General features: G+C 62.8%; 1 protein-coding gene across 1 annotated transcript; it reads right to left on the bottom strand.

Annotated features, from left to right (window-relative positions):
- Window positions 1-24,117, bottom strand: KIRREL2 (kirre like nephrin family adhesion molecule 2). The gene is made up of 15 exons (XM_075906974.1): window positions 23,624-24,117; window positions 16,126-16,275; window positions 15,182-15,331; window positions 14,885-15,042; window positions 14,463-14,613; window positions 11,843-11,948; window positions 11,482-11,630; window positions 10,146-10,273; window positions 9,797-9,923; window positions 8,702-8,802; window positions 8,116-8,314; window positions 7,277-7,387; window positions 2,237-2,346; window positions 1,940-2,023; window positions 1-1,650 (listed from the first exon to the last, which is right to left on the bottom strand). The coding sequence occupies exons 1-15, from the start codon at window positions 23,673-23,675 to the stop codon at window positions 1,231-1,233; spliced, it is 2,196 nt and encodes a 731-aa protein (XP_075763089.1). The 5' UTR covers window positions 23,676-24,117; the 3' UTR covers window positions 1-1,230.
- Window positions 24,118-27,598: the final 3,481 nt, after the last annotated feature.

The raw sequence follows: 27,598 nt of genomic DNA, 5'->3' as shown, positions 1-27,598 counted from the left end.
TTCTTTCCATGTTTTTATTAAATATAAATTATTTTGCTGTCGTGCGGTCGACAGGTGATTGACAGGTGGGGGAGGCAGTGCGGGGTGTGGCGGGATACGGGGTGGGGTGGTGGCGTTTAGTGCCCCGCGCTGGATTGACTGGGCCCTGCTCCAGTGGCTGGCAGATTCTGTGGCCAGGGCCAGCCTGTAGCAGCAACATCTTTCCCTGTGGCCTTCATGTGGGGAACTGCTGGTGCCCTCTGCAGGGGAGAGGTCTCTGTCCCATTCCCTGCCCCCGAACCAGCCCCCCCCCCCCCCGGATATGCCTGAGTTTGCAGAGAGCCTGTGCCAGGCGTTCAGAGAGCCTGAAGCTGCCCTTATCATCCATGGGCTGTTAGCAGCCCCCTCCAGCAGAGGGTGGTGCAGGGGAGAAGGCAGCAAACCCAGCCCCCCGCTCGGTGTGGGGGAAGGTGCTGCCATCTGAGGGGATTCATGCTCACCTCCACTGCCCCCTCCCCAGAGCCTGCTACTCTGGCCCTTTGGACTGGGCGTACAACGCCGCCCAGAGTGGCCTAGAATCAACCACCACCTTGGCCTTGCGGCCGCCATCTTACATCCAGGTCTGGCAGTTCTGGGCCAGCAGCTTGACGGAATTGGCTCAGAAATGCAGCATCCATTCTTCTCTGGAGGAAGCTGATTGGGCCGCTGGCCATTTTGAGCCCATCTTGGTGGCCATTTTGTATCCACCCTGGCAGTCCCGTCACTGGGATTCATCACCAAGCCCAACCAACGCAGTCAGCTGGGCCGTCAGCCTTTTTGAACCCAACGTGGTGGCCATTTTGAACCCATTTTCAACGGCTGTTGTTGTAACCAACCTTGGGACGTCCCCCCCCTCAATTCAGGGCAGATCCATCCCTGGGGCCAACAGAGAAACTCCACAGGATTGCCAGCCATTTTGAACACCCCCTCCTCAGCCATTTTGAACCCATGTGCTGAGCCGATAGCCACTCATCCCTGCTTCTAGGAACAAAAGTCAAGCGGGGAGTCAGTCATTTTGAACCCAGTTTGTCGGCCATTTTGAATCCCTTCCCCTAGCCAATGGCTGCTCATCTCCATCTCCAGCAGCACAAGTCAGCTGGCCTGTCGTCCATTTTGAGACACTTGGCTAAGCTGAACCTCCATTGATCCATCGGCCAATAGGGGTGGCCCTGGGCCTCTGTCCCTCAACGTCTTGTTGTGTATTTGGGGGAGTCACACGTGTGTCTGCATGCGCTGCTGGGCAGGCCGCCCGTAGTCCGACTGTTGCGAGAGGGAGGTGTAGGAGAAGCGAGAGCCACCCGACACCTTGCTGGCCTGGTCCGACTGTTCATAGCTGCTGTCTCCCTTCTCATAGGCACTGGGCTTGACATAGCTGGTGAAGGCCCGGGTGTAGGGGGCCGTGAGGTAGCCCCCTCCATACACCCCATCCTGTTGGTAGTGGGGCTCGTAGGCCGTACGGGAGCTGGGCGCCCCCAGGGTATAGTGGTGGCCGTAGGGCTGTGCTGACGGGGGAAACATGGTGGCGTGGGGCCCGGCGTAGAGCGAGCGGGAGGCTGAGGCATACTCTGAGAAACTGCCAGGCAGGTGAGGCTCCTCGTGAGCGCGGACCTTGTAGTAACCGTTGGTGGGGTCCTGGCGGGAGAGAGACATGTGTCAACAAGAAAGGGAAGGGGAGGCTGGAGAGCAATGCAGCGATGCTGCCTGAGTCTGCAGAGAGCCCATGCCCCTTGATGCTGGGGGGCGAGCTGTGCTCTGCATGCCCCCCTATCCAGGGGGACCGCAGCCCCATGTCAGCAGGTCACGCTATGGAGCAGGAGGGGCCCAGGGAGGTACTGGGGGAGCGGGCTGTGCCATTAAGCGAGAGGGAGCAGACACAAGGGCATTGCCTCTTGGGGAGAGGAGTGGGGGCGGGGCTTCCCACCTTGATGTCCTGGCTGCCCTCTTCCTCCTCCAGGATCTCGCTGTGCTCCGTGTGCGACGTGGCCGGGGACTCGCTGCTCGTGGCCTGTGGGGTGAGGAGGGGGAGGGGCTGAGTCTGGAGTAGGGGTACATGGCCTTGCCAGCCACCCCCCACTCCCAGCACCCAGACCGTGACCCGTGACCCAAGGAAACTGGATGCATGGGCCAGCAGGGTATTACAGGGTGCCAGGCTGTGGGGAGCAGAGGGGGGCTCAGTGTCATGGGGCGGGGGCTCAGGAGGGGGCCATGCTGTACTCACCATGGGCTCCTTGATGTCATTCTCTGTGTCACTGGGCCGCGTGGGGCTGCTGTCGCTTGTGGTGATTTGCACCAGGATGTCCGTCTTGGAGAGCTTGGTGCCTCGTTTGGCTGTTGGATGGACAGACAGATGCAGGGCATGAGCCTCGCTTGGGTCCTTAGCTCACCTATGGGCCCCACCTAGTTCTGGCCCAAGGGGAAGAATCTGTGACCCATCCATGTGCCCACCTCTGGGGCAGGGCAGCCTGGGAACAGCTGCACATAGCACTGCCCAGGGGTGGCTTCCCTGTCACCAAGCTGCAGCTACCTCTGGGGTGGGGCAGCAAGGGAACACCCCTACATAACACTCCGAGTGCACCAGCCACTGGGAGGAGATGCTGTGGGTTCCTGGTCACTTCCAGGGTGGACAGAGGGAAGGCACCACTGGGGCTGCTGAGGGGGTGGGGCTTGAGCCCTGTGTTCCCTAGGCAATTGCCCTATCCACTAGGCCACTCCAGAACCCACCCCACCTGCCTACCTTCAGGACATCTCTTATCCTGCCTTCCTAATACCATTGCCTGCCCCATCCTTGGAGAAATTGGTGTTAGTGGGGGTGAGAGTGGCTGGGGGGGGCTGGATCCACTCATACACGTGTGTTAAAACAGACACAACCTGGCTACGTCTAGACTGGCATGATTTTGCAGAAATACTTTTAACGGAAAAGTTTTTCCATTAAAAGTATTTCCGCAAAAGAGCGTCTAGATTGGCAAGGATGCTTTTGCGCAAAAAGTGCTTGTGCGCAAAAGCATCCATGCCAATCTAGATGCGCTTTTGTGCAAGAAAGCTCTGATGGCCATTTTAGCCATCGGGCTTTCTTGTGCAAAAAATTAAGGTGCCTGTCTCCACTGGCCCTCTTGCGCAAGAGGGCTTACCCCTGAGTGGGAGCGGGAAAGTATTTGCGCAAGAAGCACTGATTTCTTACATTACAAAGTCAGTGCTCTTGCACAAATTCAAGCGGCCAGTGTAGACAGCTGGCAAGCTTTTACGCAAAAGCAGTTGCTTTGCGCAAAATCTTGCCAGTCTAGACACACCCACTGGGGTTACCACATCACTGGAGATCTGTCTGAGACACCTCATGGCTCCAGGAGTGCATGGGAATGACAATCATGTTCATGCCTGGGGACCAGGGCTGCTCACATACGTGAAGGTTTGCTCGTGTGACCTTACATGTGACACGTTTCATGCCTGTACAGACATGTTCTTGGAGGGCAGCATGCCTGACCATGTCACCATGGATATGTCTACACTACAAAGTTAATTCGAACTAACAGACGTTAGTTCGAATTAACTTTCATAGGTGCTACACATGCAAACCGCTAGTTCGAACTTAATTCGAACTAGCGGAGCGCTTAATTCGAACTAGGTAAACCTCATTCTACGAGGACTAACGCCCAGTTCGAATTAACTAGTTCGAATTAAGGGCTGTGTAGCCACTGAATTCGAACTAGTGGGAGGCTAGCCCTCCCCAGCTTGCCCTGGTGGCCACTCTGGGCACCACCAGGGAAACTCTTCTGCCCCCTTCCCGGCCCCGGACCCCTTAAAGGGGCACGGGCTGGCTACGGTGCCCGTGCCAGGTGCAAGCCTGCGAGCACCCAGCTAGCAGACCCTGCACCTGGCACGGCTCGAGCCGGCCACCCGCTGCCACCCAGCCCTCCGCCTCTTCCTGGGACCAGGCTGGCGGCTCCCGGGAGCCTGCCCAGGTCTGCTAGAGGCGGGCGCCCGCCTGGTCTAGTGCAGACATTGTGGACCTCATCCACAACCTCCGCACTAGGCACAGGAAAGTGGCCGTCTAGGGCAGGAGAGCTGCCAGCCTGGCCACCCAGGAGCAAGTTGGCATGAAAATCAAGGGGGTCCACTGAGACCCCCGACCCTGAGCCCTGAGCTTACAATGGCCGTACTGGGTCAGACCAAAGGTCCATCTAGCCCAGTAGCCTGTCTGCCGACAGCGGCCAACCCTAGGTACCCTGGAGGGGATGGACCGAAGACAATGACCAAGCCATTTGTCTCGTGCCATCCATCTCCAGCCTTCCACAAACAGAGGCCAGGGACACCATTCCTACCCCCTGGCTAATACCACTCCATGGACCCAACCTCCATGAATTTATCTCACTTCTCTTTAAACTCTGTTCTAGTTCTAGCCTTCACAGCCTCCTGCAGCAAGGAGTTCCACAGGTTGACTATTTGCTTTGTGAAAAAGAACTTTCTGTTATTAGTTTGAAGCCTGCTACCCATTCATTTCATTTGGTGTCCTTTAGTCCTTCTATTATGGGAACTAATGAAGAACTATTCTTTATGCACCCTCTACACACCACTCCTGCTTTTATAGACCTCTATCATATCCCCCCTCCATCTCTTCTTTTCTAAGCTGAGAAGTCCCAGTCTCTTTAGCCTCTCTTCATATGGGATCTGTTCCAAACCCCTGATCATTTTAGTTGCCCTCCCCTCTCCCACCCTCTCTCTTCCCCTCTCCCACCTCCTTTTCCCAGTCTCCCCGAGTTTTGTTCAATAAAGAGAGTTTCTATTTTTGAACACGTGTCCTTTATTTTGTACATCAGGAAGGGGGCTAGGGAGGAGTAAGTGGAAGGAGGTGAGGGAGGAATAGGGTACGAGCCCCCAATGGGGAGGACTGGGGTGGCTCTGCGGGCTCCTCGGGGTGGAAGCTCTCCTGCAGCCCCCCCGATTGACTCCCCCCTCCGGATGGCAGCCTGCGGCAAGTGCAGCCAGGCTGATGGCCGAGTGCTGTGATGTGCCGAGTGTGGGCACTCAGGGCACTCCAAGCCAGGACTGCTTTGCAAGCGGGGCACCCCTGAGAACTGTCTGTCCGGGGTGGGGGTCGGGTCCCTTTAAGCACAGCCCTCGGCTAGCCTGAGACAGCAGCTCCACACTCTAAGTCCTAACCTGATGCCCTGCCGTCACTGCCTCCAGCCATCCTTAACCTCGGTTCAGGGTCCACTCAGTGTGGACATGCTAGTTTGAATTAGCAAAACGCTAATTCGAACTAGTTTTTAAGTCTAGATGGGTATGTCTACACTACCCTCCTAGTTCGAACTAGGAGGGTAATGTATGCATACCGCACTTGCTAATGAAGCCCGGGATTTGAATTTCCCGGGCTTCATTAGCATAAGCGGGGAGCCGCCATTTTTAAATCCCCGCTGCTTCGAACCCCGTGTAGCGCGGCTACACGGGGCTCGAACTAGGTAGTTCGGACTAGGTTCCTATTCCGAACTACCGTTACTCCTCGTGAAACGAGGTGTACCGGTAGTTCGGAATAGGCACCCTAGTCCGAACTACCTAGTTCGAGCCCCGTGTAGCCGCGCTACACGGGGTTCGAAGCAGCGGGGATTTAAAAATGGCGGCTCCCCGCTTATGCTAATGAAGCCCGGGAAATTCAAATCCCGGGCTTCATTAGCAAGTGCGGTATGCATACATTACCCTCCTAGTTCGAACTAGGAGGGTAGTGTAGACATACCCGATGAGATAATTCGAATTAGCTTAGTTCAAATTAGTCCGGTATTGTAGACATACCGCATGAGACTAACAGCAACCCGCATGGATGCCCGTATCTAAACATGCATGTCCATGTGTCTCCAGAGGTCAGCATGGTAACATGTGTGGGTCCATGTATTAGCCCTGGTGTGTTAACACATGTTAGAAGCTGTGACGTAGTGGGGGTACTTGCTGGGCTGTGGTGACCTCTGCTGTCTGGAGCAAGACCCAGGAGGGAAAACCTTCTTATGCAAAGGTACCATACCGGTTGAACCAGCCCACCCCCCATGGGGAGAAACAAAGGGAGGTGGAATGATGCCCTGGCTGGGGGCAGGGCTTGGAGAGGGGGGTTAGTTCCTGTCGGGAAAGCAGGGAAGAAGGAACTGGGGAGGGGGCTGGGATCCCCCCATCTCAAGGGGGCACTGAGGCCTCAGCCCCCAGTTCCTGTAACCAGATTACATCTGTGCTGTGCTGTATCATGGAGAAGCAATAAACCACCCTCAATTCCACTGATTGGTGGAGTCTGTTTGTGCCATTTCGGGGTGCAGGAGACGGAGGACCCCCAATGCGCCGTCACAGAAGCATGTCTGCATGTGAAGGGGGACAGGCCCATCAGCCTGGCAGGTGGTCATGTCTGTACATGGGTGTGAGGAAGTGGGGAGTTTGGGGGGTTCAAAGGGTGGTTACAGACAAGGGGGCACTCAGTGTCCGGATGTTACTGGTTTAATGTGACAGTGGTGGGGAATCTGTTGTTTCAGAGAACAGCCCAGAACTGAAGCTGCGGAGTCTGGTACCCTGATGACCCCGGCCCTGCTCAGAGGACACAGCTGGTTCTGGCCAGATGATAGACAATGGGCGGCAGAGGGGAGACCCCAGGGACCGGCCCAGTGGACCCCAGCGGGGGGAGAACATTGGATGGAGGAGAAGAGGTGGAGAAGAGAGGGACTGGATGACCATCTTAGTTAGAGAGAAGACAATGGCTAGGGGAGGGGCTGTTGCTGGGGATATTGGAGGCTCTGCTGGGAGACGGGTTGTTTTTTGGGGGATTGAGAGCAGAGCAGGAAGGTCTCACTGGCTGCAGGGGAGGCTGATGTATGGGCTGAGGGCCCAGGCCGACTGGCCTGAGAGATCCTTTGCTGTGTTCAAAGCTCAGTCCTCCTGTTTTGTGCTGGCTGAGTGTTGCTCTGGTCTAGAGAACAGGGGGCACCGTTCCTTCTGAGGGTGGAGGCCCCGGGGGTCCAGAGGGAGTGGACCCCCCGAGGGGGCTCACGGCAGAGGCAGGCGGCTGAAGGCCCTGACAGGCGCTGTCCCAGAGGCGGAGGGGCAGACCCCCCAGGTGAGAGTGGGCCCCCCAGGAGGGGGTCGCTGCACTGGAGTGGACCCCTGAGAAAAGGCTGTCTCACTGCTGCTGGAGAGGAGTGGGCTCCCCGAGAAGGGGCTGCCGCACTGGAGAAGGGGGGCCCTGCCCAGGGATGGATGGGCTGCGGGAAAGGGCGGGGTTAGCCAGTGATCTCACCTTTCCCACGGCACTGGCGCAGGCAGCAGACGGACAGACCAGTCAGCAGGACCAGCAGCAGGGTGACAGCAGCCGCGGCCGAAGCCCCAATTATCATGATGGGCAGGACCTCTGTGGGGGAAGGACAGGTGAGCGCGAGCATGGAGACAGTTCGCCCGATGCAGCCACCTCTGGGGCTGGCAGGTGGGGATAATCGGGCTGGGGTTGGATCCCATGGGACCCACCCAGGGCTGGACCGAGCCATTCTGGCGCCCCGGGTGGACAGTTTAATTGCACCCCGAGTTGGGGGAGGGCGCATGCATGGCCCCACCCCCACACCAGCGCCTGGGAAAGGGCGCATGTGCGGCCCCTCCCCCACACCAGCATGTGGGGGAGGGCGTGCAGAGCTGGCGGCGGCAGAACGCACATGCCCAGCCCAGTTATCGCCACTGGCACGCAGCCTGGGGCTGCCCGGGGCGGGCCGAGCCTGGCTGTGCAGGCCGCAGGGGGAAGGGCGCTGTTGGCCGGCGTTGCGGGGGTTAACGTGACCCCCGCCCCGGGTGGCCGCTACAGAATGGCCGCTGGGAGCTGTTGCAGCCCGCGATCCAGGAGCTGTCATCAGGGGCCCCCCGGCTGGCCCTTGCCTTAATCTGGCCCTGGACCCACCCTTTCAGGATGGGACTAAGTAGTGCCAGGTCACACAGCAGTAGCAGGCTTGTGGGTGGGTGGGGCCAGTGAGGGCCATGGGCGGGGCTAGTGTGGATATGGGCGTGGCTATGGTCTGGGACAGGGCTAGTGAGGATGTGGGCAGAGTCAGGAAGGATCTGGGCGGGGCTAGTAAGGATGTGGGCGGAGCTCACCCTGCCTGCGCAGCATGAGGGCCGCCGAGCGGGCCCCAAAGCGGTTCCAGGCCGTGCAGTTGTAGGGCAGGGTGAAATCTTCAGGGCGTGTGGGCTGGATGAGCAGGGCTGAGAGCACCCCCCGCTCTGTCAGCGCTGTGTCCACCGTGAAGCGCTCCTCCAAGCCGCCGTCCAGCACCTGCTCGCCCCATGCCCACACCTGCCACGAGACCAAGACACGGGCCCCTCAGTGGGGGAAGGGAGTGGGAGAGAGCAGTATTCATGATGTGCTTAGGGGGCAGGTTGGTGGGTTGGGAAACAGTGGGGGTAGGTGCGGGACTACGAGTTAGCGGAAGTGGGGGGGGACAGGTAGGGGACTGGGGGACAACGGAGGAAGGTGGGGGCAGGTAGAGGGCTGGGGGGCTCAGTGGGGTTGGGAGGGGAGCAGGCGGGTGTCACTGGGTGGGAGGTAGCACTCACGATGCGGGGGGCAGGTCGGTGGGTTAGGGAGTCAGTGGGGGCAGATAGAGGGTCTGGAGGTCAGTGAAGGTGGGTAGGGGCAGGTAGGGGTCTGGGGGCTCAGTGGGGATGGGGGGGCAGCACTCACAATGCGGTCGGGGGGGGGTGAGCTCTCCACCAGACACTCCAGCCGCGCTTTGTCCCCCAGCGCTGTCTGCTGGTCAAACTCAGTGGCAATAATGGGGGGCCCTGCAATGAGGGGAAGCACATTAAAGAGGGTGGCACCAGTTCATGTCCCTTCTCCAGCACAGAGACCCCTCATCTCAGGGCCTGCCCCACCCCATGAGAAGCCACTCCTGGGGAGGGGCCACCTCTGGCCTCACCCATGGCTTACCATCCCCCAATAATGCCCCGCCCCCAGGCTATGCTCCGCCTAGGATGCCCCGCCCCCAGGCTATGCTCCGCCTAGGATGCCCCACCCCCAGGTAATGCCCCTCCCTGGGATGCCCCGCCACAGGTAATGCCCCTCCCTGGGATGCCCCGCCCCAGGTAATGCTCCGCCCTGGGATGCCCCGCCCCAGGTAATGCCCCACCCCAGGTAATGCCCCTCCCTGGGATGCCCCGCCACAGGTAATGCCCCGCCCTGGGATGCCCCACCCCAGGTAATGCCCCTCCCTGGGATGCCCCACCCCAGGTAATGCCCCTCCCTGGGATGCCCCGCCCCAGGTAATGCCCTGCCCTGGGATGCCCCGCCACAGGTAATGCCCCTCTCTGGGATGCCCCGCCCCAGGTAATGCCCTGCCCTGGGATGCCCCGCCCCAGGTAATGCCCTGCCCTAGCCGGACCCTGCCCCAGGTAATGCCCCTCCCTGGGATGCCCCGCCCCAGGTAATGCCCCGCCCTGGGATGCCCCGCCCCAGGTAATGCCCCGCCCTAGCCCGACCCTGCCCCAGGTAATGCCCTGCCCTGGGATGCCCCGCCACAGGTAATGCCCCTCCCTGGGATGCCCCGCCCCAGGTAATGCCCTGCCCTGGGATGCCCCGCCCCAGGTAATGCCCCGCCCTAGCCCGACCCTGCCCCAGGTAATGCCCCTCCCTGGGATGCCCCGCCCCAGGTAATGCCCTGCCCTGGGATGCCCCGACCCAGGTAATGCCCCTCCCTGGGATGCCCTGCCCCAGGTAATGCCCCGCCCTGGGATGCCCCACCCCAGGTAATGCCCCGCCCTAGCCCGACCCTGCCCTCACCGTTGACCGCCAGCGTCACCTCCTTGTCAGCCACACCGATGCGTGGCACGATGGCCTTGCACACGTAGGTGCCAGCATCCTCCTGTGTCACGGCCTTGAGGTGCAAGGTGTTCCCATTGCTCAGCACCTGCAGTCACACGGGGCAATTAGAGCAGGGAGAGGAGTGGGGACTAGTGGTTGGGGGGGAGTCAGGATGCCTGCATTCTATTCCTTGGTCTGGGGGGAGCATGGGCTAGTGGTTAGAGTGTGGGATGCTGGATGCCTGCCTGGGTCCTGCTGGCTGGAGAGGGGAGGGGAGTGGGGGTAGTGGTTGGCACGGGGCCAGGCCTGTGGAGGGCAGGGCACTTACCACGCTGGATCCCTTCTTGGTCCAGGCCAGAGTGAGGGGCGGGTTCCCGGCCCAGGTGCAGGTGAAGGAGGCGTCGGCTCCGACATCCACGGTGAGGGGCTTGGGCTGGGAGACCAGGCGGGGACCGACTGCAGGGGGAAGAGTCAGTCAATGCGGGGGTGGGGCATCCCTACAACACTGCCAGCCCCGCCTCCTGTGGCTCCAATCCCACCCTGCACCCCCCTTCAGTAATCCCCCCGCTAAGCGCCCAGCCCCGCAGCTACCACAGCCCTCCCCTTCCCCCATCCTGCTGCCCCCTGCCCATCTCCAGCCCATTTCCCTCCCTCCAGGCAGCGCCCTTCCTCTGACTCCCACCACAAGTTGTGCCCTCAGCACCCACCCCCGCTCCACTGCAACCCCCCATGCCCACACACAGTACCCAGCCCACCCCCTCACAGTTCCTGCCCAGCCTGCCCCCTCACAGCACCCAGCCCACCCCCTCACAGTTCCTGCCCAGCCTGCTCCCTCACAGTACCCAGCCCGCCCCCTCACAGTGCCTGCCCAGCCCCCTCACAGCACCCAGCCCACCCCCTCACAGTGCCTGCCCAGCCTGCGCCCTCACAGCACCCAGCCCGCCCCCTCACAGAGCCTGCCCCCTGCCCCATCACAGCACCCAACCCGCCCCCTTACAGTGCCTGCCCAGCCTGCTCCCTCACAGCACCCAGCCCGCCCCCTCACAGAGCCTGCCCAGCCCGCCCCCTCACAGCACCCAGCCCACCCCCTCACAGTGCCTGCCCAGCCTGCGCCCTCACAGCACCTAGCCCGCCCCTCACAGAGCCTGCCCCCTGCCCCATCACAGCACCCAACCCGCCCCCTTACAGTGCCTGCCCAGCCTGCCCCCTCACAGCACCCAGCCCACCCCCTCACAGTTCCTGCCCAGCCTGCCCCCTCACAGCACCCAGCCCACCCCCTCACAGTTCCTGCCCAGCCTGCTCCCTCACAGTACCCAGCCCGCCCCCTCACAGTGCCTGCCCAGCCCCCTCACAGCACCCAGCCCACCCCCTCACAGTGCCTGCCCAGCCTGCGCCCTCACAGCACCCAGCCCGCCCCCTCACAGAGCCTGCCCCCTGCCCCATCACAGCACCCAACCCGCCCCCTTACAGTGCCTGCCCAGCCTGCTCCCTCACAGCACCCAGCCCGCCCCCTCACAGAGCCTGCCCAGCCCGCCCCCTCACAGCACCCAGCCCACCCCCTCACAGTGCCTGCCCAGCCTGCGCCCTCACAGCACCCAGCCCACCCCCTCACAGAGCCTGCCCAGCCCGCCCCCTCACAGCACCCAGCCCGCCCCCTCACTCACAGTGCACGTCCACCAGGGTGCTGACGTTGGTGCTGCCCACAGCGTTGGCCACCTCGCAGGACACGGGCTGGGTGAAGAAGGAGTGGTCGACTGTGGCCTCGTAGCTGTCCCCATTGGCCTCGGCGATGGTCACGCCGCCCTTCGCCCACCTGCCCCACAGCAGGGGGGAAGGAGATACAGAATTAGGGGAGCGCAGGCTGCATCAGCTGGGGTAGTACCACGTGTGCCCACCAGGGGGCGCAGGCTCCCCTCTGCTCTGGGCCGGAAAGGCAGGAAGAGCAGGCGGAGGGGGCCTGCACGTGCCCCCGCAGCCACCAGGGGGCAGGGCGGGGCAGCCCGCAGGCCGGGTGCAGGCACTTACCGGTAGCCCGTCACCTCCGGGTTGGCGGTGGCGGTGCAGAGGAAGCTGACCCTGCCCCCCTCCGCCACAGTCTGCGGCTGCACAGAGAGCATCACAGTGGGCGGGTCTGGGGGGGGAGAAACCTGTCAGCGGGGTGCGACCAGCTCTGGGGTGGGGCTCACCTGTCCTTGCAGCACAGCTCCCCCTCCAGGCCCCGCCCTGTCCCGCAGCACAGCGCCCCCTCCAGGCCCCGCCCTGTCCTTGCAGCACAGCGCCCCCTCCAGGCCCCGCCCTGTCCCGCAGCACAGCGCCCCCTCCAGACCTCCGCCCTGTCCCGCAGCACAGCGCCCCCTCCAGGCCCCGCCCTGTCCCCGCAGCACAGCGCCCCCCCAGACCCCGCCCTGTCCTTGCAGCACAGCTCCCCCTCCAGGCCCCGCCCTGTCCCCGCAGCACAGCGCCCCCCCGACCCCCGCCCTGTCCTTGCAGCACAGCTCCCCCTCCACGCCCCGCCCTGTCCCGCAGCACAGCGCCCCCTCCAGGCCCCGCCCTGTCCCCGCAGCACAGCGCCCCCCCGACCCCCGCCCTGTCCTTGCAGCACAGCTCCCCCTCCACGCCCCGCCCTGTCCCGCAGCACAGCGCCCCCTCCAGACCTCCGCCCTGTCCCGCAGCACAGCGCCCCCTCCAGACCTCCGCCCTGTCCCGCAGCACAGCGCCCCCCCAGACCCCGCCCTGTCCCGCAGCACAGCGCCCCCTCCAGGCCCCGCCCTGTCCCCGCAGCACAGCGCCCCCCCCAGACCTCCGCCCTGTCCCCGCAGCACAGCGCCCCCTCCAGGCCCCGCCCTGTCCCGCAGCACAGCGCCCCCTCCAGACCTCCGCCCTGTCCCGCAGCACAGCGCCCCCTCCAGGCCCCGCCCTGTCCCCCGCAGCACAGCGCCCCCTCCAGGCCCCGCCCTGTCCCCGCAGCACAGCGCCCCCCCGACCCCCGCCCTGTCCTTGCAGCACAGCTCCCCCTCCACGCCCCGCCCTGTCCCGCAGCACAGCGCCCCCTCCAGACCTCCGCCCTGTCCCGCAGCACAGCGCCCCCTCCAGGCCCCGCCCTGTCCCCGCAGCACAGCGCCCCCCCCAGACCTCCGCGCTGTCCCCCTCAGCACAGCGCCCCCTCCACGCCCCGCCCTGTCCCCGCAGCACAGCGCCCCCTCCACGCCCCGCCCTGTCCCCGCAGCACAGCGCCCCCCCAGAACCTGCCCTGTCCCCCTCAGCACAGCGCCCCCCCAGACCCCGCCCTGTCCCCCGCAGCACAGCGCCCCCCCAGACCCCGCCCTGTCCCCCGCAGCACAGCGCCCCCCCAGACCCCGCCCTGTCCTTGCAGCACAGCGCCCCCTCCAGGCCCCGCCCTGTCCCCCTCAGCACAGCGCCCCCTCCAGGCCCCGCCCTGTCCCCGCAGCACAGCACCCCCCCAGGCTCCCGCCCTGTCCCCGCAGCACAGCGCCCCCCCCAGACCCCCGCCCTGTCCCTGCAGCACAGCGCCCCCACCAGGCCCCGCCCTGTCCCCGCAGCACAGCGCCCCCACCAGGCCCCGCCCTGTCCCCGCAGCACAGCGCCCCCCCCAGACCCCCGCCCTGTCCCCCTCAGCACAGCGCCCCCCCCGACCTCCGCCCTGTCCCTGCAGCACAGCTCCCCCTCCACGCCCCGCCCTGTCCCCCGCAGCACAGCGCCCCCTCCAGGCCCCGCCCTGTCCCCGCAGCACAGCGTCCCCCCCAGACCTCTGCCCTGTCCCCCTCAGCACAGCGCCCCCCCAGACCCCCGCCCTGTCCCCGCAGCACAGCGCCCCCACCAGGCCCCGCCCTGTCCCCGAAGCACAGCGCCCCCCCAGACCTCCGCCCTGTCCCCCTCAGCACAGCGCCCCCTCCAGGCCCCGCCCTGTCCCCTGCAGCACAGCGCCCCCTCCAGGCCCCGCCCTGTCCCCTGCAGCACAGCGCCCCCACCAGGCCCCACCCTGTCCCCTCAGCACAGCACCCCCTCCAGGCCCCGCCCTGTCCCCCGCAGCACAGCGCCCCCTCCAGGCCCCGCCCTGTCCCCGCAGCACAGCGCCCCCCCAGATCCCTGCCCTGTCCCCCTCAGCACAGCGCCCCCTCCAGGCCCCGCCCTGTCCCCCGCAGCACAGCGCCCCCTCCAGGCCCCGCCCTGTCCCCCGCAGCACAGCACCCCCCCAGACCTCCGCCCTGTCCCCGCAGCACAGCGCCCCCCCAGACCTCCGTCCTGTCCCCCTCAGCACAGCGCCCCCACCAGGCCCCGCCCTGTCCCCCGCAGCACAGCGCCCCCTCCAGGCCCTGCCCTGTCCCTGCAGCACAGCGCCCCCCCAGACCTCCGCCCTGTCCCCCTCAGCACAGCGCCCCCACCAGGCCCCGCCCTGTCCCCCGCAGCACAGCGCCCCCTCCAGGCCCCGCCCTGTCCCCTCAGCACAGCGCCCCCCCAGACCTCCGCCCTGTCCCCGCAGCACAGCGCCCCCACCAGGCCTCGCCCTGTCCCCCGCAGCACAGCGCCCCCTCCAGGCCCCACCCAGCTCCCCGCAGCACAGCGCCTTCTGCTGTGCTCACAGGCCAAGCCCCTCCCTGCGCCCATGGCCTGGCTCAGGACTCACACAGCACGTCCAGGCTGACGGAGGTCTGCTTGCCGGCGGGTGCGGCTGGGTTGGCGACGCGGCAGGTGTAGGTGCTGCCCATGTCCCGGGTGCTGGGCGTGAGGAGCAGGGTGCTGACGGCCATTGCCCGCTTTCCATCCTCCATCAGGGCCTGGGGGGCAGAGCTGAGCCTCAGCCTGGGGGCCTGGGCCACCCTCTTTGGGTCCCGGGGGCTGGGAAGGAGAATCCCTTCATGCCATAGCCCATGGTCCCTTTAATTCCCTACCCCTCATAGCCAGGCCCACCCCTTTAATATCCTGTCTCACACCCACCCATCCAGACCACCCCTTTAATTCCCTGCCCCACATAGCTAGGCCCGCCCCTTTAATACCTTGTCCACACAATCTGGGCTGCCCCTTTAATACCCTACCCCTCTCACTCACCTTGGCGTAGAGGGCTGAATCCTGCATCTGCCCATCACGATACCAGCTAATCTCAGGGGCGGGCTTGGCGCCCGACACTTGGCAGGTCAGGTTGTAGGGCACACTGGCCTGGACCCGGACGATGGGGCCATTCTGGATCACAGGGTCATTGGGTGGCACTGGGGGGTAGATGGGGACAAGGGGTTAGTGATGGGATGGGAGTTCCCATGTCAGTACCCGAAGCTGGCGGGGGAGAGGCTGCAAAGGGGTGAGCTTCCCCAGAGCAGTGCCCTAGGCTGACAGGGGAGGGGCACTCACGGAGCACAGTGAGCTGGGCACGCTGGGAGCGCAGGGCCGCCTGCGTTGCCTGGCACTCGTACGCGGCATCGTCACCCAGGTCAGCAGATTCGATCCTCAGGTTGTGCTGCCCGGCAGCCGGGTCCCCAATGATGGAATAGCGGGGCCAGCCTGAGGGAGAGAGGTACAGACTGCAGAGACTGGCACAGCCCCCTCTAGCCCCCTCAACAATGTCCCCTTGGGACCCACCTCCAGCACAGAGCCCCCTGGGGACCCACCCCAGCACAGCCCCCCCGGGGATCCACCTCCAGCACAGCACCCCCCTGGAGACCCACACCCAGCACAGCCCCCCCTGGGGACCCACACCCAGCACAGCCCCCCCTGGGGATCCACCTCCAGCACAGCACCCCCCTGGAGACCCACACCCAGCACAGCCCCCCCTGGGGACCTACCTCCAGCACAGCACCCCCCTGGAGACCCACACCCAGCACAGCCCCCCCTGGGGATCCACCTCCAGCACAGAGCCCCCTGGGGACCCACCCCAGCACAGCCCCCCCTGGGGATCCACCTCCAGCACAGAGCCCCCTGGGGACCCACCCCAGCACAGCACCCCCCTGGGGATCCACCTCCAGCACAGCGCCCCCCTGGAAACCCACACCCAGCACAGCCCCCCCTGGGGATCCACCTCCAGCACAGAGCCCCCTGGGGACCCACCCCAGCACAGCCCCCCCTGGGGATCCACCTCCAGCACAGAGCCCCCTGGGGACCCACACCCAGCATAGCACCCTCTGGGAACCCCTCATCCCCTTCACAGCCTGGTGCCCCCTAGGGAACCTCAAATCCCCACCCCCAGCACAGCACTCCCTGGGGGCCCACCTGGGGTCCTCCCCTGCGTTACACCCCTCCCCCCAGGGATTCTCATCCCCCTGCAGCAGGGTGCCCCCTGATGACTGCCGTGTACGTACCAGGCAGGTCTCGCTCTCCGCCCAGTGCCAGGCCATCCTTGGTCCACTGCACCATGCCCCGGTAGCCCACGACCACGCAGGCCAGCGTCACCGACTGCCCTGCCACAACCACCTGGTCCATGGGCTGCTGGAAGAAATATGCGCCCCAGCCTGGCAGGAGCAGAAGGGGGAGGCAGGCGTTAACCACTCAGGTCGCTGGGAGCCGGGACTCCAGGGTTCAGTCTCAGTTCGGGGAGGGACACAGGGGGGTTTGTAGGGGAAGGCTCCCAGCAGGGGCACAAGGTGAGGGGACATTGGATGGGGAAGAGGACAGAGTGGGGAGCAGAGTCCAGGGGACAAGGGAGATCCAGGCGGGGGAGTGCAGGCCAGGGGAGGTTGGGGGATCCAGGCAGCAGTGGGAGTGTGGGAAGGAGTGCAGGTGGGAGGGTGGGGCACCCCAGCACCAGGGGTGTGTGTGTGGGGAGTGTAGGCAGGGAGATGGGGGATCTGGGCAGCAGAGGTGTGTGTGGGGAGTGCAGGCCAGAGTCATCCAGGCAGTGGGAGAGGAGGGAAGCCCCCAGCAAATCCGTTTGTAATTGCAAGTGAATGAGGGACTGGCCTGGTTCAGGGGCCTTTCTGGTGGGGGGGGGGGCTGAATAGGGTGCGGGGCGGCAGGGAAATGGAAGGGGCAGGCAGAGGGGTGTTTTGAGGGGCAGCCACTCTGGCTGGCAGGCAGGGACAGGGAATGGGGCCTGGGACCTCTCCCCTCTAGTGGGTGCTGGCTGCAATCCAGACCCATGGTGGGGCCTGGCTGGCTGGGGGGTGCTAGTTGACCTACACTGGCCCCCTAAAGGATGGAGGGTGCTGAGGGGCTTGGAGCTGGCCCAGGCTTTCTGTGGGGCTGGCAGGCTGGGGAGGCATGGGGGTGTAGGAGCTGGGGCCCAAATGATGCTAGGTTTGGGGGCCAGGAGTCAGAGACCCCTCAATGCACTCAGGTCTGTCTGCCCCCAAAAAGGTGGGGGGGAGACTGAATGGGGAAGACCCCCCCTAATCCTCCAGCTCCATTCCCACAGATCCCCCCTCTTCTGGGATCCCCACCCAGCTCCACCCCTCCCAAATACCCCCTCCCCCAAGGGTCCCCCAGGACCTCTTCCCCCAGCCCAACCCCACCGATACCCAATGCCCCAGAAACCCCAATTACCATCCTATGCTGGTACAGAGACGCCACTCAGTTCTGCCCTATTGCCTTGCAGACCCTCCCACTTCCCCTCCCTCCCCCCAGCCCCTATTCACCTCTGCCCGCTATGCCCAGCCTGGGACCCCAGCTCTGATCTCCTGGCTAAACCCTTCCTAATTCCAATCCAATCACCCGACCCTTGTCCCCTGTGTCCACGTTTACCCAATAAGCCGGGCTCTGAATAAGGGGATAATCCGCTGGGGAGGGGCTGGGGGAGGAGACAGAACCAAAGCGGGGGATGGACCCATGCCAGGCTTCCCACAGCACAGGGACCCTGCTCTGACCCTCACCCCTCTCCGTGGGCCCGGGAAAACCCCAGGCCTCCTGGCAGGGAAGGCAGGGAAGAGTGACGGGGCAGATCGTGACCTCACACAGAATTGGGAGGGGGGCAATGTCCTGGTTCATTTCCAGCCCCCCACCCTTTAATTTCACTCCTTGACTGGTTTTGACTTCGCTGATACTGAATATCCCCTCCCCCGCTAATTAGATTGTGGCTCTGTAATTACAGGGAGCGTTAATGGGATTTCTGTGGGTGAAGGGATGGAGGAGGGATTCCCCCTGCACAGTGTCAGGGGATGGACACCAGCCCCAGAGCAGGGACAGATGGGCACCACGTGGACACCCGCTCCCAACCCCCAGCAGGCCAGGCTGCACTGGTTGTGCACTGGTTATCGGGGGAGGGCAGAGGGGGTGACGTGCACACGCACACACACAGAGCCCTCTCTCTCTCTCACTACCCACCCATTGCCCTCTCTCGCTCTCACACACACACAGACACCTCCCCCTCACACACACACACGCGCGCACACACACACACACACAGAGCCCTCTCTCTCTCTCACTACCCCCCCATTGCCCTCTCTCGCTCTCACACACACACAGACACCCCCCTCACACACACACACACGCACACACACAGAGCCCTCTCTCTCTCTCACTACCCCCCCATTGCCCTCTCTCGCTCTCACACACACACAGACACCCCCCCTCACACACACACACACACACACACACGCACACACACAGAGCCCTCTCTCTCTCTCTCTCTCTCTCTCTCACTACCCCCCCATTGCCCTCTCTCGCTCTCACACACACACACACACACACGCACACACACACACACAGACACCCCCTCACACACACACACACGCACACACATAGAGCCCTCTCTCTCTCTCTCTCTCACTACCCCCCCATTGCCCTCTCTCGCTCTCACACACACACAGACACCCACACACACACACACACACATAGAGCCCTCTCTCTCTCTCTCTCTCACTACCCCCCCATAGCCCTCTCTCGCTCTCACACACACACACAGACACCCACACACACACACACACACACACAGAGCACTCTCTCTGTCTCTCTCACTACCCCCCATTGCCCTCTCTCGCTCTCACACACACACACATACACACACACACACACACACACACACACACACACAGCACTCTCTCTCTCTCTCTCTCTCTCTCTCTCACTACCCCCCCCCACACACACAGCCCTCTCTCACTCTCACACACACGGGCTCTGTGGCACACCCACAGAGCTGTGACACACACCCAGGGCTGTAACACATACACGGATGGCTCACCAACAGACAGAGCTTTTGCTTGATACACAAACACACTTTATCCTCTCAGGGATGGTCTGGACAGTATTTGGTCCTGCCATGGGGGCGGGGCACTGGACTCAATGACTCTCGAGGTCCCTTCCAGTCCTAGTGTTCTAGGATTCTATAGCCCATGACACTGAACCCCCCATCATACACTGACTCAGACACACTGCCAGATTTACACGTGCACAAGGAATCACATACACCTTGACCCAGATTCACCCCTCCTGACACCCCCACAACATCACACACCCAGTCCCCCCTCCCATTGACACACACAGACTTACAAACCCTTGGGGCTCCCCACACACACACGGAGGCCCCTCAACATCACTCACCCAGGCCCCTCTACCCTGACACACACACAGGGTCACACACCTGTGAGCCCCCCCCCCCAACACACAGGGTCACACACCCTCAACAAGGTTGCAGATGTCTCTGCACAACCCCATACATACACTGGCACTGGGCACAGTCGCACACACACACTCCATGGATGGACCCAGATTCCCCACCCCTGCTCCCCGAGTACACTCACACCCCATGACGCAGCAACAGCCGCAGCAACAGCCGCAGCGCCAGGCTGATGCCCACAGCCTGGCATGCCCACTCACCAGCACTCAGCACACCCAGCTGTCCCCATGCCTCCCTCCCACCCTGCAGGAGAAGATATATGGCACTGATCCAGCACCCCCCACTGCCTCCCAGAGCTCTGGAGAGAGCCCAGGTGTCCTGGCTCCCAACCCAGCCCAGTTCTAACCACTAGACCACACTGCCTCCCAGAGCTGTGGAGAGAACCCAGGTGTCCTGGCTCCTAACCCAGCCCTGCTCTAACCAATAAACCCCACTGACTCTCATAGCTGGAGAGAGAACCCAGGTTTCCTGGCTCCCAACCCAGCCCAGTTCTAACCACTAGACCTCACTGCCTCCCAGAGCTGGGGAGATAAGCCAGCGGTTCCAGGCTGGAACCCACTCTGCACCCCCAGCTGGAGACAGGGAGAACGATGCCAATGATTAGAGTCAGGGGAGGGGGCACCAGGACACTGGGTTTCTATCCTGTCTCTGGGATGGGAGGGGCATCTAGTGGCTAGAGCAGGGGGAGGGCTGGGAATCAGGACGCCTGGGTTCTTTCAGCATCCCTCATTCCCCGCTTGTCAGCTCTCCTGCCCCCGCACTCACAGACACTCAGGCGCATTTCCACGCTTGACAGCAAATCCCCCTGGAAGCTGCGCAGAGGCCTCGGATTCCTGCCTCCTAACAGGCGTGAAATCTGGGCCCATTGTGCGCCTGGCTCTGGGGAAGGGGCGCTGGAAGCTGCACAGTTCTGACAAATAGCTTTGTGTAGAAACTGGGGCCCCACTGATCCCAGCCTGGTCAGGGCCCTGCCCCCCCCAGAAAGCCCCCCCTGTACAGGAGGGGGGCAGAGTGGGAGGAAGGGCGAGCAGAGAGCTCTGAGCTTCCCAGACTGGAACTAGCCAGAGGCAGGGTGGGTTAGCGGTTACAGCATGGGACAGTGAGTCAGGAAACACAGAGGCCAGGGGCTGGGAATCAGAGGAGGTAGGTCTAGGGGTTAGACCAAAGGGGGCTGGGAGCTAGGACTCCTGGGTTCTCTCCCTGGCTCTGCCCCTGTACTACTGCCTAGGAGATTCTGGACAAGTCCTGTTGCTTCTCTGTGCCTCAGTTTCCCCATCTTACATAAAGAGGATAATGAGAGTGACAGACAGAGGGGGCATCCCCAGGAGGCTGTCCCATTTCCAACCCCTGTGAGCCAGCCAGTTAGCCTTAGGGCCAGTACCTTCCCCTTGTGGGGCAGGAGGGGTGGATGAAGCAGGGGAGGGATAGGCAGGCAGGGCAGGCCATAGGGCCTATGTGGAGAGGGAAGGGCCCACACAAAGCTGGTGTTGTGCTGGGAGCCACAGAGGAGGGTGTGGGGGGGGAGCACAGGAGGCTCCACCCTGGGACAGGCAGCTTGTGGGAGCGGGAGCCGCCAGGACCCACAATGGACCCCTTTGTGCCAGGGCTCACTCTGTGCCCATCCCCCTCCTCTGTCCAGCTATCTCCCCGTCTGCTGCCTCTGCAGCCCAGAATGGGGCTGGTCACTCCTCACACACACCCCAGCCTGGCCCTCCCGCCCCATGGCTTGTGCTTCCCGCCGCCACGAGCCTGGCCCTGCACCCCATGTCCACGGCTGACATCCCTCTGGCCTGGCTCCATGAGCACTGAGACCTGCACCTACCTCCTTTGCTGGCCTGGCCCTACCTCCTACCCCCAGGGGGTAGCAGGAGAGAGAGGAAGTGGGGGATAGACAGATTTGGGATAGACAGACAAACAAACCCTGCCCCTCCCCCCGTCATGGGTGGGGAATCTTGCAGCTGCCCCGGGCCACCCCTAATGGCATGAGACACCCCCTCCCAGAAAGCCCCATGGTGGAGGGGCACATGCCCCACCTGTCTGCCTGGCAATGAGCAAACACCCCCGGCGGGTTTGCCAGCCCTGCCTGGCACCAGCTCGGCCCCCAGAAATTAGGTCACTTCCAAACAGCCAACAGATGTTAATTTTGTGTGTGTGTGTGTCTGCAAAGGCAGCCCCTCCCCCACCCCCAGAGGAGAGGCACGTGGGGATTAGAACCCAGGAGTCCTAGCTCCCAGCCCCTCCCCACCCACTAGACCCCTCTCCCAGATATGGGGCAGAGCCCAGGCGTCCTGGCTCCTAGTCCCCTCCCCTGGTCTAAACACTAGACTTCGCTCCCCTCCCAGAGCCACGGAGCAAACCCAGGCGTCCTGACCCGTATAGAAAGCATCACTGAGCAGGGTTAGTTATTGAACCTGCCTGGCCACAGGACCAGGGCCCTGGGTTTCACATCCTGGGCAGCAGAGAACCAGGGAGGGGCAGGTACCAGGCTGGAAGGGCCTGTGGGTCTGACTGGAGCAGGGGAGAAATGGGGAAGATTGGCCCAGGAAAAGCAGCTTTGGGATAGTTATGGGCCCTTCTCCTGAGCCCTCCTCTAACCCAGCCCCAGAAACCCCCACAGTCCTCTAGGCCCCCATCCCTCCCCTGTCAGACACCAGTGACCCTCAGCCTCCTTTTCCCCCCTGAGCTCCCATCCCCAATTCCACTCAGCCCCATAGCCCCCCAATTTCCCCATGTCCCCATCCCCCTCAGTCCCATAGCCCCCCAATTTCTCCCTGCTCCCCATCCCTCCCCTGTCTGACCCCAATGCTCCTCAGCCCCATAGCCCCCCAATTTCCCCCTGTGCCCCATCCCTCCCCTGTCTGACCCCAATGCTCCTCAGCCCCATAGCCCCCCAATTTCTCCCTGCTCCCCCATCCCTCCCCTGTCTGACCCCAATGCTCCTCAGCCCCATAGCCCCCCAATTTCTCCCTGCTCCCCCATCCCTCCCCTGTCTGACCCCAATGCTCCTCAGCTCCATAGCCCCCCAATTTCCCCCTGTGCCCCATCCCTCCCCTGTCAGACCCCAATTTCTGTCAACCCTCTAAGCCCCCAATTCCTACCACTTGGACTCTAACCCTCCACTGTCAGACCTCAAACCCACTCCCCTAATCCCCTGTCATCTCCTCTAAGATGAGTGGATGAAAAATTGTGCCCCAAGGCAAAGACCCCACCCCCATTCTACCCCCCCCCCCCCCGACACCCTGCCCCAAACCGCTCAGGATTCATTAGTGTTCTGTAAAGGGAATTCATAGCTGGGGGCCCAGCAGCCCAGCCAGGCGTGTAAGTGTGAGCTTGGCTCAGCTCCCCTGACACCTCCACACACCCTGGATGCCCACGCCCCCCCTGGGCGATTGGCACTCAGCCATGCCTGGGCACCCCGTACCCGCCCCACGGGCTGATGTGCTCCTTGCCCTGTCAGCACAGCAGAAGAGAGTCTGACAGAGGCACCGCAAAAGCGGGGAGAAGGGGGCGGGGAGGATGGAGCTGAGGTTTCGCTTCCTGCCTCCTGTCCCCCTGGAGCCCCAGCAGAGATCAAGGCCTCCAGAAGGAGAAATTGAGGCAGATTTAAGAGCCAGGCATCCTGGCTCCCAGCCCCCTTCCAGCCATTGGCTCTCACTCCCCTCCCAGGGCTGGGAGAGAACCCAGCAACTCCTGCCCTGAGAACACTCTGTAGGGGACCATCTCAGAAACTGCAGGATTTCTTTCCCCAGAGTGCCCCATGCAGGGAGGCTAGGAGACAACTCCCCACCGCCTGCCCCCTCCTTCCTCTGGGGGACCATGCAGCACCCCACCAGTCAGTGCAGGATCCCTCCCTGGGCCATCCTCAACCCCCCCCCCTCGTGCCCCCAGACACGTCCGTATCCCCTGCCCCCAAACACACTGCTTGGCTCCATCTTCCTGCATAGCAAAGGCCAGAGGAGCTCGCTCAAGGTCAGGATGACAGTCACAGAGCGCGAGAGAGACCCCAGGAGTCCTGGTTCCCAGCCCTCCCTCCTTCCCCTCTCCCCACTAGACTCCTCTCACCTCCCAGAGCCTGGGAGAGACCCCAGGAGTCCTGGTTCCCAGCCCCCTGCAGCCCGTGTTGTGTTTGCAGAAGCCCGAGGAGGAAGTCCAAGAAGACCCCCAAAACCAGCCATTGCTCATCCCACTTTGGGAGTAGCAGGAGATATGGCCTGGGGGACCCAACTGATCCCCGTTCCCCCAGCTCCTACCTGTGTGGGCGAAGCAGGTCAGGGCCAGGAAGTAGGGGAGCAAAGCTGGCATGTCCGTGCTGGGTCAGGGAGCCCCCGTGGGGATCCAGCCCTTGGTTCCGGTCCGCTGCTGGCACTGGGATGGGGATCGGTAAATCCACAGCGTGGCTCTGCTCCAGATTCCTCTGCACCCACCGGGGGAGGGTGGCGGTCAGGACTCCCGGGTTCTATCCAAGGGCAGAGAAGGGCAGGAGGGGGGGGGGGTCTAGTGCTTAGAGTGTGTTGGGGCTGGGAGCCAAAAGTCCTGGGTTCTATGCCCAGCTCTGGGAGGGGAGTAGGGTCTAGTGGTTAGAGTGGGGGAGGCTGGGAGTTAGGACTCCCGAGTCCCGGGTTCTGTCCCTGGCTCTATGTAGGGAGTGGGGTCTAGTGGTTGCTGGGAGCCAGGACTCCTGGGTTCCTTCTCGATCCTGAGGACCTGCTTTGCACAGCCAGGCTGATGCTCTGAAACCCTTCAGCTCTGGGGATAGCAGCTCATTGAGGCCAGCAGCCGGTAGGCCCCGCCCAGGGTGGGTGCCGATTGGTGGAAAGGGAGCGCTCATTAATAAAAAAGATCACACACAGCCTGGGTCATCTGCTGCTGCATGGGGGGGAGGGAAGCCCCATATCCCAAACAGAGGATACCCCAAGCAGTATGAGAAGGGTGTGTGCGTGGAGGGGGGGGGGGTGTAGGTGTGCTACACAACATAGTACATACATGCATGGATCAAGCCAGCTCACAAGAACAGTAAAGGGAAAAGTGCACACACAACATGTGCATTTCCACAGCCTTCCCCCCACCCCCTGGGTGTGGGTGGGTTTGGGGGGGGAGGGAGCTGCTGTGTATAGCAGAGTGTGTGTAGTTGGCAGTACATGTGCACGTACACACTGTCATTTGTGTGTCTGCACAGTGCGCGTGTGTTGTTTCTGTGTGCAGTGTCTGGTGCACAATCGGAGCTGGCTGCTCCCCTGGGGCCCCCCCAGGCAGGGAGGCCTAAGAATAGGAACTGGGAGTCCCGGGGGGCAGCCACTGCACAACAACCTGACGCAACCTCCAACTTCCCTGCCAGGCACAGCCCGCTCCCCCTGCTTGGGCTGGCTTCTTGTCCCCCAGCCCTCAAATGCCTGGTCTGCTGCCTCCTCTGCCAACCCCTGTTCTGTAGCCTGCCCCACCCCCTCTCTGCCTGGGCAGGTAGCACTCCCTGACAGAACACAGCCCCCATCCTGGGCCCTGCACCCTGCCTGCCATGGGGAGTCCTGTTCCCGCAGGAGTGGAGATGCCATGAGGCTGGGAATACCCCCATCATCTTTTGGGGGTTTATGCAACAGAAAAGGGGGGGCACAGAGGCCTGATGGAGTCGACTCACCCCACACAAGGGGGTAGAACCTAAGCTCCCCACTGCCTGCCTCAAACCACTAGACCCCAGAACCCCCAGCTCCCCTGCTGCGGCTGTGGCTGGAGCCCAGGCATCCTGGCTCCCGGCCCCGCTGCTCTGCGTGCTGCGCCATGCTGCAGGCACATGCCTGTGCTGCCAATCCCCTGGGTGATGGCTGTGAATGGGAAGCAGATTGTGCTGGGGTGTGGGGCGGGGGAGAGATTTAAGGGGATTTCGCCTGGTTTGTGTCTTCTTTGCTAGACAGATTTAACCCACAACTCTGCGCCAGGAAAGACACTTAGCTCCAATCCAGGGAGGACAGCTCCCCTGGGCTGAGCTGTGCGCATGCACTCACACACAAATACCCATGCGGAGATGTGCACATAGATGCACACGCAGATATTCATAGAGAGACACTCACGGATACACACAGAGAGAGGCACACAGACACACACACACACACACACACACACTGTCTACACTGTACACTGAGTCCAAGCCCCCGATCTGTCCATGCACCAGGCATTTCAGTGAGCACTCAGGACTTGAGGGCTGCACAGCTGCACCAGAAGGGCTGTGTGGTGCAGTGTGGATGCTAGCACAGCTGGGAGACCTGGCTGTAAAACCCAGGTTCACAACACAGGGTGGACGTTTCCCCAGAGTACTTCTGAGCCATTGACAGCCTGTGAGGGCTGAGCCGAGGGGATCCGTGTGTTGTGAATCTATGTGTGTGTGTGTGTGTGTGTGTGTATGCATGGCATGTCAGTGGGTATGGGTGTGCATGTATCTGGGTGTGTTTCTGTGAGTGTGAATCTGTATGTCCGGGTGTATGTGTATGTTTAAGCATTTTTGTATATTGTGCATGTATGTTAAAACATGTTTGCGTAGTGTGTGTATTTGTGTGTCCCCCACACACGTGTGCATTGATGTTGCTGTGTCTCTGGGGTTAAGGAATGGGTCTCTCTCGCTCTGGAGGCTCGTGTCTGGAGGCTTGTGGTGGGCACTGCGGGTGAGGGCGAGGGGGGGGGGGGCGGGTGGCTTGGAGACACCCAGTGAGCTGCTGCTGGAATCCGTCCCAAGAGGATTTGGAAAGAATATTCTGAAGATTTGGGGATTAAACAGAAAAAAAAATTGGCATCTGTATGGAGTGGGGGAGGGGAAATCACTGGGGCTGGGGGCAGGGTCCAGTCACACCAGGGCACCAGGAGACAGGACTCCTCTGTGCAAATACCAAGACCCTTGAGCCTAACCACTGCACCCCACTTCCCTCCCAAAGCTAGCGAGAGACCTCAGGCATCCTGGGTCCCAGCCCTCCCACCCTTAGACCCCACTGCCCTCCCAGAGCTAGCGAGAGACCTCAGGCATCCTGGGTCCCAGCCCTCTCACCCTTAGACCCCACTGCCCTCCCAGAGCTAGCGAGAGACCTCAGGCATCCTGGGTCCCAGCCCTCTCACCCTTAGACCCCACTGCCCTCCCAAAGCTAGAGAGAGACCTCAGGCATCCTGGGTCCCAGCCCTCTCACCCTTAGACCCCACTGCCCTCCCAGAGCTAGCGAGAGACCCCTGGCATCCTGGCAGCACAAGTTTTCCTAGGAGACTTCACTGGTGCTATCAGCTTACAGTGCAGGGAGAGGGGGCATACCCCCCCCAACACCTGCCCCGCCCCCCCATCTGAATGGCAGGCGGCCCATCAATTGGCGCGGGCGTCAGGAAAAGCTGTCGGACTTCCCAGGCCCAGCAGGGCCCGTCGCCCGGGCAACGGGGCCTTGTGGGAACGGGCCCTGCTGCGGCCCTATTGAGGGCTGGCGATGGGGGAGGGGGACAAAATCCTGAGGGAGGAGTGTGAAAAAGCCAAGGGACCCCCCGCCACTGCCACGGCAACATGTGGCCGCGCTCCCACCCGGATCTGCGCCCCACAGCTGCCTGGCAGCGCCGCCACTCATCAGGAGCAGAGGCTGGAAGCCAGGACCCCTGGCTTCTCTGGGAAAGAAGGGGGGGGGGGTCTAGTGGATTAGGGCAGCGGCACCGGGAGCCAGGGCTTCTGGGTTCTCGCCACAGATGGGGGAGCAGGTGTAAGTTTGGGGGACACGGGACTAGGATGGCTGGGTTCTCTCTGTAGCTCTGGGAGGGAGCTGGGGGCAGGTGTAAGTTTGGGGGATACGGGACTAGGATAGTTGGGTTCTCTCTGTAGTTCTGGGAGGGAGATGGGGGCAGGTGTAAGTTTGGGGGATACGGGACTAGGATAGTTGGGTTCTCTCTGTAGCTCTGGGAGGGAGACGGGGGCAGGTGTAAGTTTGGGGGACACGGGACTAGGATAGCTGGGTTCTCTCTGTAGTTCTGGGAAGGAGATGGGGGAGCAGGTGTAAGTTTGGGGGACACGGGACTAGGATGGCTGGGTTCTCTCTGTAGCTCTGGGAGGGAGATGGGGGGCAGGTGTTAGTTTGGGAGACACGGGACTAGGATGGCTGGGTTCTCTCTGTAGCTCTGGGAGGGAGATGGGGGGCAGGTGTTAGTTTGGGGGATACGGGACTAGGATGGCTGGGTTCTCTCTGTAGCTCTGGGAGGGAGATGGGGGGCAGGTGTTA

The sequence above is a fragment of the Pelodiscus sinensis genome, chromosome 24, assembly GCF_049634645.1.
Source record: "Pelodiscus sinensis isolate JC-2024 chromosome 24, ASM4963464v1, whole genome shotgun sequence".
In the NCBI taxonomy this organism is placed as follows: domain Eukaryota; kingdom Metazoa; phylum Chordata; order Testudines; family Trionychidae; genus Pelodiscus; species Pelodiscus sinensis.
The sequence above is the reverse complement of the archived record's forward strand: the minus strand, read 5'-3'. Positions and strand labels throughout refer to the sequence as shown.

Excerpts from the sequence above, each read along its gene's own strand:
- KIRREL2 (XM_075906974.1), bottom strand. The coding sequence starts at position 23,675 with ATGCCAGCTTTGCTCCCCTACTTCCTGGCCCTGACCTGCTTCGCCCAC. Across the intron at positions 10,274-11,481 it reads CACCCTGGTGGACGTGCACT|TCGGTCCCCGCCTGGTCTCC; the intron begins GTGAGTGAGGGG and ends TTCCCCCTGCAG. Across the intron at positions 8,315-8,701 it reads CACCCCCCCCCGACCGCATT|GTGTGGGCATGGGGCGAGCA; the intron begins GTGAGTGCTGCC and ends GTCTCGTGGCAG.